Raw genomic sequence first — 13612 nt, 5'->3', positions numbered from 1 at the left:
AGGCAGCATACAACATAACCAGAATAAAATCAGCAGGAAGCATCCATGAAAATATTAATAAAACTAAATACATACTGATTGCGTAAAAAGAGAAAACTTATATTGTGAAGGCCTGCATAGACAATATAGTTTTCAAAAGACATCTAGAAGAAGGGAGGGATAGTTCTTGCTGAACCTCTACTGGCAGGGATCTCCACAGGGCAGGAGAAAAAGTACCCAGAGAAGGCCAAGTAAAAAATTCAGGGATGTATGGAACTAACAGATGTTCCCCATTAAAGGATCTCAAGAGGCCAATTTGCTTAACACAACACATTTTTTTGCAAAGCAAGAGTATGACTCATCTTTGTCTTTTCTTTTCACGAATACATGCATTGTTATGCACACTGTGCCGCAATATATGCATTTTGGTACATATTCCTGTGTGGTGTTGTCACAGTGGCCGGAGTGGACTACTTCAGAGTAACGACGCTACGCAGCTCTGCATTTTATTCTTTTATTGGTGCTGCGTATTTACAGTGCTGAAGTCATTGCTATTTACACGGAGTGATGTGATCAGTCGGTTTCAGAACCTCCTAATGGCTTTTGGCGCGTCTTTCTCCAACACAAAAGCTTTGGCAGACCCATCCTCTTTCCCCTCCTCTTTCTGCGTAGTTCTGGCGTTGGGGGGATGGGTCTCCCCCCCTTATTCGCCCCTTCCTGTCCCACCTGGGACCCTGGCTCCTCTACCTTGCCTGAGCCTCGGACACGACTTCCTGCTTCCCCACTGGAATCGGAACTCTCTCTGCTTTCCCCTGTGCTCGGTGATTGGCTTGAACTCAGGAGGGGAGGGACTTCGCGATATCCCCTGTCCCTCACAGGTGTCTTTATGACGTACGATTTATTTACACGTGTATACAACCTGAGCCTCTCTACTCAAAGCACTTCACCCCAAGAGGGTCCTGTTCCTCCAACTGCTGCTGCCTTGGATCCAAAAAGAAATGAAGCCTAGCTCTTTGTCCAGAGAGCTGCGTTTAACACTGTTTCTCTGCAGTCTCTGAGTGGAAGAAGGGGCTGACCCCCACCTGACACCCGGCACAGAGCATCTGCTTTGTTAATTGCCCATTACCTTACTTTCGTTCTCGGTAATGGCTCTTCTCCCAGGAAATTTCATGAGCATGGGAAAAACGGATTTGGCCTGTGTTTCGACAACGCTAATTTCAGCATATGGCTGCCCAACTCAATGCTCCAAGCATTGATTAAACTCCGAGACCCAATACTTCCAGGAATTTGGGGGGAGGATCTGGCACCCAGAAATTGAGGGGGTTTCTAGGCACCCACAAACTCATAGCAATACTTGGTGTGACCTTTCAAAAGTATGTACTCTCTCAAGCCACTCCAGCCCTCTTCACTTGCGGTTATGAAGCACCACTTTGAATCAATGTGACTGGTCATAAGGGAGTTAGTATTCCAGCTTTTGTAACACATGACTTGTCTTCCTTTGTTATTCTAGTTTAGGGGCTTTAAGTATCCAACACAGAAAGGGATTCCTAAACGTTTAGCTCTGTCTCCTGCGTCACTGTTGTTTATCAATGGTTGCATTCATGGAGCACGAGGACACCATATAATAAAAACACCAGTAGATCTATATTATTTTTCACAACGGCACAGAGCATATAAAACCTCTTTACCCTGGCCTTTGACACCTGAGATGCAATCAGGGCCCACCCTATTCCTGCAATTGCAACCTTCCCCCCCCCCCTGTAAGGGTTATGAACTGGGGGCCAATGTGTGTGTGGTGAGGGGGATGGGGAACAGGAGAAGTTCAAAATCCTGATTTTTCATAGAATCATAGAACTGCAGAGTTGGAAGGGACCCTGAGGATCATATAACCCAACCCCTCTGCAATGCAGGAATATGCAGCTGGGGATTGAACCTGCAACCCTGGCATTATCAGCACCAGGCTCTAACCAACTGAGCTATCCAAGCAGATTACCATATTTTTCCATGTATAAGAGTAGGTTTTCTCCCCCCTAAAAATAATGTCAAAAATTTGGGGGCGTCTTATACAGGAAAATATGGTATTACACAGGTAAATATGGTATTTTCTTGGTTTGAGAATGCCACTAGGACAGTCTGAACTGCTTTCAACAGAAAGGTACTGATTTGGGTAATTGTGTAAATGCCTGATTCACTTCCTTTGACTCCAGGTTCTCTCACTGACTGACAAGAGGGTGCAGTGCAGGTACTCAACTCAAGGATGAGTCACTTAGAGCCAAACTGCTTGTGGCGTTAAGTACCAAAGGGGAGGGGCTGGTTTTTTAATTTAAAAAAATGCAAATAGCATCGTTGAGGAAGGGCTGATTAATAATGGGATCAGAGTGATTTTAATCCTGTGTAAAACCTAGTAAAAGCACTGAGGTTAGTGCTTGATGGGCTTTATACAGACGCACATATGCGGGTTAACAGACAGAAGAATCAGCTTTCCACTTGTGTTTAAAAGTGCAGGGTTTAAATCTCATTTTAGACGAGTTTAATTGGAAACACAAGAAGTAGCCATTAGGCTACTCTCCCTCTGTTACCCCCCCGTTTCTCAAAGAAACAGGTTATAGACTGAAAAGTAAGTTTAAAACATTTATTTTACTCATAGTCAAGCATTCATTCTTAGAAGCAACGGCATTAAAAGTAAATGCAGTTAAAATACTCATTGGGTACAAAAATACAAAGTTCCAAAATGGAGTCTGGGCTCAGAGCATTGCCCAGCCATGTCAGTCTGCTCGCATGGTGGGAGGGAGGGAACAGGAAATGCTATTTGCTCCTTCCCCCTCAGGAGAGGAGGGGAAATGACATCACACAGAGCCTTCTCTACCAATTATGTTTCTATGGTCAGCTATACAGCTCTATGGTCTTAACCCCTTCACATGCTAACTAGTAAGAATATGCATTGTTAGATTTGGCTGCAGCTCTCTCAGAGTACCTGCATTGGTACCTTCAAAGTAAGGATTTTCCTGAGGAGAACAGCAGAGGATGAAAATATTAAAACCTCCCCATCACTGTGATCCAGCCCTCAAAGTTGTTATCACAATGATATATTTATTTAAACATCGCCTTTTCCTCACTCGACTTGAGGAGATTTAGAGATTAAAAACAAGGGTGGAATCAACATACAAATAAAAACCATTATGAAAATGGTTGGGGGTTTTTAAAGTGTTTTTAAAAAGACATTGAATTTTCCATAAGGCTCACATCGCCATCTACGGTAGTGTCACATTGTTCATTGCACTTAAAACACACTTAAAATGTTCTATTTGCAGCTGTATAGCTGAGTCCAAGAACAAAGTTGATGCCATTTGCATTTTTTTAAAAAAACAAAAACCCTTCACCTTAAAAGCACTTCTTCACACAACATATAGCTAAACTATGGACCCTGCTCCCACAATATTAGGCAAATTCAACAGATTAGGCAAATTCAAGAGCGATAGGGCTAATCTGTAGTTACTAATGCTGCAGTCTAAACCGCTAAGCCTCTTGGGCTTGCTGATCGGAAGGTCGGCGGTTCGAATCCCCGCAACAGGGTGAGCTCCCATTGTTCTGTCCCAACTCTTGCCAGCCTAGCAGTTCGAAAGCATGCCAATGCAAGTAGATAAATAGGTAACTCTGTGGCAGGAAGGTAAACAGCGTTTCCGTGCGCTCTGGCACATGTCACGGTCCTCCGTGCGCCAATAGCGGTTTAGTCTTGCTGGCCACACGACCCGGAAAACTGTCTGTGGACAAATGCTGGCTCCCTCGGCCTGAAAGCAAGATGAGCGCCGCAAACCCATAGTCACCTTTGACTGGACTTAACCATCCAGGAGTCCTTTACCTCTTACCCTTTTTTTACCAGCCACAATGAATATGCTCTACTGTACCTCTACTGCAGGAGGCAACGTGCCTCTGAATACCAGTTGCTGAAATCACAAGTGAGGAGAGTGCTGTTGTACTCCGGGTCCTGATTGCAGCCACTGTGAGAACAGAGTGCTGGACTAGATGGGCCATTGGCCTGATCCAGCAGGGCTCTTATTACATTCCTCCATCAAAACCTACAAGTTCGCCCCTTCCCCAATTGATTGCAGTGGCTTCAGAATACTGCACCATGCCAAACAGAGAACACACACCTGCCTCGAAATTACATTCAGGTGGTGGGGTATTGCAATGCTCCTGGACCATGAAGCTGTCTTTAAAGAAAGTTCTGAGCTTGCAGCTGGTACAGAATGCAACAAAGAAGAAAGCTGGCCCTCGCTCCACGCAGTTTCCATCTTCGCTGGGTGCCCATTACTTTCCAAGTTCAATTAACAGTTGACCCTCTGAGATCCTTAAATTTCTGGGATGCTACCTAAAGGACTAGGGGAAAGTACAGTGGTACCTCGGGTTAAGAACTTAATTTGTTCTGGAGGTCCGTTCTTAACCTGAAACTGTTCTTAACCTGAGGTACCACTTTAGCCAATGGGGCCTCCCGGTGCCGCAATTTCTGTTCTCATCCTGAAGCAAAGTTCTTAACCCGAGGTACTATTTCTGGGTTAGCAGAGTCTGTAACCTGAAGCGTCTGTAGCCTGAAGCGTCTGTAACCCGAGGTACCACTGTATTCAAACATCTGACACACAGCCCTTCTGCAAGATCTGAAACTGTCAAACCCAGGAAATGTTTCACCAACTCATTTGCTATTTGTGTAGAGACTAAACTCTGAGAGGCCTTATACTTGGGAGGCACAGATTCAGTGAATTATCAGGACTTGTTGACACAATCATTTATGGCAGCGATAGCAGCCCTTTAAGCAAACCCATTGCCGAAGTAACAATCTAAAAGTAAATATTTGATTCTAAATGCACCCCACACCCTGCCTTATCGGCACAAAAGCTACTGACATAATTTTACAAGTACCTCCCCACCAGCAAGGATGCAACTAAAGAAACTGTGTTTTTTCAAGCCCCTGCAGATCACATGAAGGGATGTTACACATTTTCCTTCATAATGTTGTACTCAAGGCAGCTGAGAACAATATGCCTAACTTCCGGTGGTTGCGGGTCAGTGCGCCCTAAGGCCAGCCTTTTTCTTTTCTTTTTTTTAAAAAATATATTTTTATTAATTTTCCAATTAAAACCAATTATATCACATTCATTATTTCAAATTATACACATATATATATCAATCAAACCGAATGTTATGCCAAATCATCTAGAGAGTTTTTTATTTGGGTTCCCATGCTTCAAGAAATTGGGGATTCCTCGCAACCGTCCACTGCCGTCTTTTTTCTAAAGTTCAAATCGTCCTCCAAGTTCATAATAATCCAGATCTTCCCCTTACAGTCACATAGATGTTTTCCACTTTCAACCGATTGTTTCCCAGCTGCTGAGATAAATATCAAACAAGGTTTCACAGATGTTCTTTCTCCTGTGTGGGTTAATCAGTCCAGCCTCCCCATAAATCTTCTTGGTCTGGAGCTCCCTGTTGCGTCGACTCTCAACACGAAGCAGCGCCATCTTAAAAAAACTCAAATCACTTTCGTTTTCTCTCATAGCCATGAAGATTAACGATCTTTATAGAATTTACAGCTTTTCCAGGCAGAAGACCCAAACATCAAACCATAAACTCTTGGTAAATTAATGGATCTCCTTGCCCTATAGCTGAACTTAGCTTCAGGTCGCTGCTCCAATTCAAAGTGCGTCACAGCTCATAAAACCTCCGAACGCGTCTAGGACTCCTTCCATCCGACTAGGGGGGGGGGGCTTTTCTCATCGGCAACTCCACATCTTTAAAAAATATGCTCAGTAACAACAGTTTATAAAGTTCAACTCACACAGTCTTTTGCTTCTCTTTCACTCCAAACAAGCCAGGACATCGCGTCTGGGAAGGTACGAAGTAACTCATATGAAGAAAAATAAAAAAAAACTCAATTCCCTTATCGCTCCGTCCCCATCAATCCTTCTTCCAGATGATATACAGCCTTTGACTCCTCTCCCTCAGCAGCATAAATTTCTCAGCAGTAAACAGCGCTTCTTCCCCTCCTTCTGAAGTATGTCCATAGTTTTAAGCCTAATTATCTTCTTTAACCATGGAAATCCCCGCCATGCAGATTAGCGTCCGGGAGTCCTGGCCCTCGTAAGTGCTTTTCAGCCCAAGCTCCCCCCACTCCATAAACAGTCGGAGTGGGTCTGGGGGCATCGCGGGCCAGCGGCCCCTCTCCGTAACCCCCGGAGAGGGTAGGGGGTTGCCATTTACTCCCCTAGCAACCGCCAAATTCCTTACGAAGGTCAGAGGGATGGAAAACAGGTCCGCCATTCCTGCCGGCAGAAACCGGAACCCCCCTAAGGCCAGCCTTTTTCAATGTTGGGTCCCCAGATGTGTTTGGACTACAAATCCCACCATCCCTGACCACTGGTCCAGCTAACTAGGGATGATAGGAGTTGTAGTCCAACAACACTTCAAGACTGAGAAAGGCTGCCCTAAGCAGACCACTGTTGCTCCTTAGTTTTCTACAAGCTAAGTACAGACACCTGCTTTGGAGATATTGTGACTCAGGAGAATTGATTAGGCAGGATTTTCTGATCCTGAGGCTCCAAGCAGAGAAGACTTTTTCTTTTGTATCCGCCCCTTTCCGCACTCATGTGCCTCTCAAAGCATTTTTATAAATCTCTAGTGATTTCTCCTCGTTTTACACTCAACGTGTACTTTTTATTTCCTCCCCGCCCAAGCTGCCAGCTTCCTCCATCCATCCTCCCTGGTCCTTTGACACTCGCTTCTTCCTCCTTTAGCCACATTCTTCTCTTATCTCCTTCCTTCCTCAGTTGCAGCTTTGGGGGACTTTCGGTTTAGAGAAAAAAGGAGCGTAAGAGGCAACATGATAGATGTTTATAAAAGAATGCACAGCATGGAGGAATTGGACAGAGAAAAGTTTTACTCCCTCTCTTATTAACTCAAGGACTTAAGATGATGTTGACTGCTGGAAGGCTCAGGAAAGTTAAAGTACTTCACACAGCGTGTAGTACGGTAGTTAAACTATGGGACTCGCTCCCACAGGAATGCCAATGGCCACCAACTCGGATGGCTTTAAAAGAGGATTAGTCAAATCCGTGGATATCAATGGCTACTAGTCAGCATGGCTAGGCTCTGCCTCCACAACTGGAAACAGCAATGCTTTTGAATACCAGTTTCTGGAAAACACAGGAGTAGGAAAGCGCTGTTGTGTTCAGGTCATGCTTGCTAGTTTAATAATAATAATTAATAATTATTTATTATTTATACCCCACCCATCTGGCCAGGTTCCCCCAGCCACTCTGGGTGGCTTCCAACAAAATATTAAAATACAGAAATCCATCAAACATTAAAAGCTTCCCTAAACAGGGCTGCCTTAAGATGCCTTCTAAAGGTCTGGTAATTGTTGTTCTCTTTGACCTCTGGTGGGAGGGTATTCCACAGGGTGGGTGCCACTACCAAGAACGCCCTCTGCCTGGTTCCCTGTAACTTGGCTTCTCGTAGCGAGGGAACCACCAGAAGGCACTCGGAGCTGGACCTCAGTGTCCGGGCAGAATGATGGGGGTGGAGACGCTCCTTCAGGTATACTGGACCGAGGCCGTTTAGGGCTTTAAATGTCAGCACCAACACTTTGAATTGTGCTCAGAAACGTACTGGGAGCCAATGTAGATCTCTCAGGACCGGTGTTATGTGGTCTCAGCGGCCGCTCCCAGTCACCAGTCTAGCTGCTGCAGTTTCCCAGAGACATCTGGTTGGCCACTGTAAGAACAGGATGTGGGACTAGATGGGCCACTGGCCTGATCCAGCAGGCTCTTCTTGCATTCTTATTATCAACCTTTCACCTGCCTTTTTGACTGCACAGCCATCACCCCTCGGAAAAGGGAAACTTCCATTCCCTTCTTCCAGAACTTCCCAGCCTCCCTGCCACCTTCACTCAGCATACAATATGTTGCTGGTGTTGGGAGTTGGTCCAGCCAAAAGGCTTTCATCACATCTCTAAGGGCTGCGGCAGATAAGCAAGGAGGCACCGGGCAGCCTGCAGCACCAGAAACTGGTTCAAAGCCCACTGCTGAGAAACACTGGCATAGACAATGCAAAGCTAGCTGGATTAATGGCCTGGGCTCCGTATAAACACAGCTTCCTGCTTTCTTCCAGTACATCACATTTCAGCACTCAACTGATGTAGGTCTCAACTTGCCTTCAGTGGGAAATGCTCTGATGATTATGGGATACATTGCAGAACAGTTCTCTTCCTGCTTTGTTTGATCTATGATGGCTGCTCCACCAGCTGATGTCAATAAAACCAAGTAGAGCTGGAAGGAACAGCAAGGGTCATTTAGGTCAACCCCCTGCAATGCGGAAATATTTTTGGCCAGTGTGGTGCTCGAACTCAAACCCACGACTCAATTAACAGTTTGCTTTTTTATTTTAAAAATTGTAAGTTTCAAAAGTTTAGAAATTTTATACAAAACATATTTCCAATTGATATTAAGAGTTTAGTGTGAGTTTAGTTTAGTCTCATGCTGTACTGACTCAGCTATCTCTCCCTAGACTATTTGGAGCAAGAGAAGGGTTCTAAACATGCACAATTGCTAAAGACTGTTTAAGAACTGGCACTCGGGTTTGATTCTTTCCTCTTCCCTCCCCATCCCTTTTTCCTTGTGTGTCGTGGTGTCTTTTTTTTTTAAAGATAGTAACCCTAATGGCAGGGAATATCATGTTTTAACTTATTGTATGAAAGCTACCCTGAGAACATTTCTGGCTAAAGCACAGGGTACAAAAGCTCCAAATAAATACATGAAATCAAAGTAAGCATTCTCTTACGACTCCACATTGGTTTGCAATTCGGTGCTCATCACAAGGGCAGAATGGGTGGGAGTTAGCAAGGGATTCAAAGCCCTGGTCCGTGTCAAAGGCAGATCCAATGAGCAACAGAACTGAGATCTCCTGACTCGCATGCTGCACCACAGGAATTCTCCATCGCTAATTATTGTGCCTAGGAAAACAAGCTTTCAATCTGGCAGCTCTTATCTGCAAACCACCTGACACAGCCCCTCAGTTCCTCACGTCTCATAACACAGAGCTTACTTGTAGTTCTGCCTTCCAATATATAATGGGAAGACTACTCTGGCTAAGTAACACAAGAAATAAATAGAACAGAAACGTAGAGTTGGAAGGGACCCCACGGGTCATCCAGCCCATCTACCCTGCTGCGATGCAGGAATCTCAACACTACATCCCCCATCCAGTGTGAAACCACAGTAGATGCTGCTTAGCTTTGCAAAAGTACTAAGGATATAGCACACTTCTCCCAGGGCGATGGACCCAACAGTGGCTAGGCTGCCTTAGCGAGAGAGGTGATTTAATTGCACGTTGCGTTTTCAGGACACAACCCCAAGGCAACAAAATGCCAGAGGTACCACGAAGGATAAAGTTGTGGTGATGTTTTAAAAATCAATATCTGTTTTAAGAACCCAACAGGCCTGCTGGGTCAGTCCAAAGGCCCCTCGAGTCCAGCACCCTGTTCTCACAGTGGGTCCATTATGGGAATCCCACAGGCAATAGCAACTCTCCAACTGTTATTCCCCATCATCTGGTATTCAGAGGCAGACTCATCCCCTGGGCATGGGGGTTCTGCTATCTTGGCAGACCTCCACCTGGAGAGCCCTGCTGGATTCAGGTCAAGAGCTCAACGAATCCAGCATCCCAGTGGGCAACCAGGTGTCTGTTATGGGACGCTCACAAGCAGGGCCTGGGTGCAACAGCACTCTCCCCATTTGTGATTCCCAGCAATTGGGATTCAGAGGGGCACCAGTGATTTGAATTGGGATTCAGAGGGGCACCAGTGATTTGAAATTCTCGGCATGTTGTACACCGAAAGAAAATTATATGAGAACAATGTATCAGTGGTATTTGACTCCTATTAAGTTAGAAAAAATGTATAAGACAAGTACAAATACCTGCTGGAAATGTAAAGAAAAGGAAGGCACCTTTTATCATATGTGATGGATGTGAAAGGTAATAAAAGCATTCTGGGAAATGATACATTTCCAAGCGCAATTCAAAGTGTTGGTGCTGACCTTTAAAGCCCCAAACAGCCTCGGTCCAGTATACCTGAAGGAGCGTCTCCACCCCCATTGTTCTACCTGGACACTGAGGTCCAGTGCCGAGGGCCTTCTGGTGGTTCCCTCGCTGCGAGAAGCCAAGTTACAGGGAACTAGGCAGAGGGCCTTCTCGGTGGTGGCACCCACCCTGTGGAACGCCCTCCCACTAGATGTCAAAGAGAACAACTACCAGACACCTGAAGGCAGCCCTGTTTAGGGAAGCTTTTAATGTTTGGTGGATTACTGTATTTTAATATTTTGTTGGAAGCCGCCCAGAGTGGCTGGCTGGGGAAGCCCAGCCAGATAGGCGGGGTATAAATTACATATTTTATTATTATTATTATTATTATTATTATTATTATTATTATTATTATTATTATCATTATTATTATTATTGAATTGGAAAAATGTTTAAAATAACTTTTTTATTAAAAAAAACCCAGAAGCTTTTCTATTAGGAACTTTAGGTACCGATATTCCAAAGGAGCAGAGAAGGCTTTTTAGGTATGTAACAACAGCTGCATGGATGTAACTAGCCCAGAGATGGAAAGAGGACAAAGTCCCTACCACAGAAGAATGGCAAACTACCAGTAAGTTGCTGGACTTTTGACGAAAATGGCAAAACTTACCAGAAAGCTCAGGAACCAAGAAGAACAAAATTTTAATAAAAATGGGGGAAATGTATAACTTACCTGGGAGACCAATGTAAGCACATGAAAACATTAGCACGCCTGCAATGACACTTGTAACGCAGCAAATATTATGGATAAAATGGAGTGGCATAAAATATGGATTACTGAATAATATGCAGTTGAAAAGGTTGACAATAGGACCCATGGAGGGGAAGGTGGAAAGTCCAGAGATTCGGAGGAATCTCCAAATATGGATACAGTATGTATTTTGCATTGTTATAATTTTATACTTGTAAAATCAAATAAAAAATATTTCAAAAAGGAAAGAAAGAAATAAAAACTCTTCACTAGTGGCAATAAGCCAGAGCAAATCCAGAAGGGGGTGAAGACTTAGCAGTTTGCTCTCTTACACACTCATTCACTCTCACTGAACTACCGTACTTGTCCGAGTATGAAGGAATTCCTGGTTCTTACCTGACCCTCTCCTCTTCAGCTCTCTTCAGGTCTGAATCCCGCTGAAGCACCTTGAGGATCGCCTCCTGCTCTTCATCCGTAAGGAAGCTCAAGTCGATCATCTTGCTATTTTCGTATTGAAATCGTTTGCTTCTTTTAAAAAAGGAACAACGCAGAGAGAAGAAACCTAGTAGCAGCCTTCACCAAGAGTGTGTGGGGTCGTGCACCAAAGCGAGCAGCAGTTTTTTAAAAGTTCCCGAATTCCGTTTTCTAGGAGATGCGCTTCTCCCGCCGAGACTCTGTGGATAAGGCGCTGCATTCCTGGATTGCTCAAATCACATGTACGTTACAGGGGAGCCTTGCTTCATGCTTCAGCAGCTCATGGGATTAACTTTATGCTCCGGAATCCAATGTGAGCATCACCTACGGACAAGAAGCAAGAGGGAAGTATTAAGTTCTAGCCCTCTTGGCCAAGGGAGCAAAGCTTTGGGGCAGCAGGGATACAGAATTATTTATTAACTAAGGACTTATCCACACTTACTGTACTTTTCTTGCGCTCCTTCCACACACAGTCTATGATTTAAAGGTCGGTGTACAAGCGCGCACACACACACACCTTTTTTTTTGCTCCGGATCTTTCCCCTCGAAAACCCACTCTTTAAAGCTCAATTGGAACAAATGTCAATTCGTGGAAAACCTAAAGTGACGTTTGCTCCAATTCAGCTTTAAAAAGCAGGTTGTCGAGAGGAAAGCTCAGGGCAAAAACAAAACAAAACCAACAACAACACTCAGAAACAGAGCATTAAAACATAGACCTCTGTCTGGAAAGAGTAGGACAAAAGGTAAGTATAGATAAGCCTTTAGCACTTAGCCACAAGTTCAATAGCATGCCAATAATAATTTGCAGTTTTGCAGTGCCAAAGCCGATTTGCAAACTGATTAATTTGACCTTCACGGGGAGTGAGGAGATCTTTAGATACTATACAAGGCATGAAAAGTGGTAACTAACCATAATTGAATACGGACGTTATCCTCCAGCCAACCAGTTGTTTCCAAGGGAAAAAAACAGTACAGGGTAAGCACTAGATTGATGCAGCCTCCATAAAAAATGCTTCTAAGAAGCCAACACCCTCAAGGGGGGAAATTCCAGCAGCTAATGACTGACTCTGAAGCAACATAAACAGGCTGGAAGCCAGTCCTGTCCTTCCAGGCTGCCCAAGGCACAACTGCAACAAGACAACCAACTCTAGCTAAGAGGAAAACAACAACATTAACACACCATCCTGCAGGCTAGACTGATAAGCTGCTTTTTAAAAACATCACTTGATGAAAGTTCACACAGGGTACCAATTCCTGAATAGCAGTTACTATACATGCACAAGTGGTGGCTGTAACAAAATGCTGCAGTGTGAAAGTGCTTCTGTTCAGGGTTCCAGATATTCCAACCCATCCCAAGTCAGCCATCTCAGTTGTCATGGGGCTGTTTGGGCCTGATATGTTTTTCCCCTTCCCCAAATAATTTTTAGTTTTACTTCTTAACAGTCTCCCTCGGGAGGTTGTGGGCTCTCCTTTGTTGGAGGTTTTTAAGCAGAGGTTGGATGGCCATCTGTCATGTGGGCTTTAGCTGAGATTCCTGTATTGCAAGGAGCTGAGCTATATGATCCTTCCAACTCTACGATTCTATGACTATATGAAACCTGTGGTGATGGAGGGCCATAGCTTTCTTAGTTCTGGGCTACAAAAGACACCATTCACAATCAAAATGAAGTAGGGAAAGGACAAAGCTGTTATATTAAAGGAGGACAGGGAGCAGATCGGTGAACAAAAGGAAAACCATATGGTGCTTCTGCAATTTTCCTGAACCTCTTCTAAAAAGATGGTCAGAGGATGTCAAAAGGGCTTCAACATCACAAGAAATGACACCAACACTGAATCAGGACCAAATTATACAAGGTGATCTGGAGACATAATATCTATTTGCTTTTTGTTTTTAACTCAGGCACAAACGTGTTCCAAATATGATCTGAATAGCAGTCCATAGGAGGGGAGAGTCATCTGGTGCTCAAGCCCTGCCTGTGAGTTTCCCAAATGCAACTGGCTGGCCACTGTGAGAGCAGGATGCTGGACTTGCTGTTTAGTCATTTAGTTGTGTGCAACTCTTCGTGACCCCATGGACCATAGCACGCCAGGCACTCCTGTCTTCTACTGTCTCCCGCAGCTTGGTCAAACTCATGCTTGTAGCTTCGAGAACACTGTCCAACCATCTCGTCCTCTGTCGGACTAGATGGGCCATTGGCCCAATCTAGCAGGCTATTACAGTATTAGGTTTTTAAGAAGTTCTGTGTGTTTTGTCTGTTGTGAACCTATTGCTATTCAGTTCCATTTGGCTACTCCAAATGCTAGTGTTATGACCAAGACATTCATTTCGCTTACACAAGA

General features: G+C 44.4%; 1 protein-coding gene across 12 annotated transcripts in view; it reads right to left on the bottom strand.

Moving 5' to 3' along the window:
- The window catches only part of SYTL2 (synaptotagmin like 2), a 61269-nt gene that overhangs the window by 29872 nt on the left and 17785 nt on the right, over positions 1–13612 (bottom strand). For 11 of the 12 annotated variants that reach the window (XM_035114528.2, XM_035114530.2, XM_060273893.1 and 8 more), the window contains exon 2: positions 11195–11596. In XM_035114528.2, coding sequence (XP_034970419.2) covers positions 11195–11295 — 101 coding nt within the window. In that variant the 5' untranslated portion in view covers positions 11296–11596. Of the gene's footprint in view, positions 1–11194; positions 11597–12182; positions 12782–13612 lie in introns of those variants that run through there. The other variant, XM_035114531.2, reaches the window with a different exon arrangement.

This window comes from Zootoca vivipara, chromosome 4 (genome assembly GCF_963506605.1).
Source record: "Zootoca vivipara chromosome 4, rZooViv1.1, whole genome shotgun sequence".
Lineage (NCBI taxonomy): Eukaryota > Metazoa > Chordata > Lepidosauria > Squamata > Lacertidae > Zootoca > Zootoca vivipara.
The sequence above is the reverse complement of the archived record's forward strand: the minus strand, read 5'-3'. Positions and strand labels throughout refer to the sequence as shown.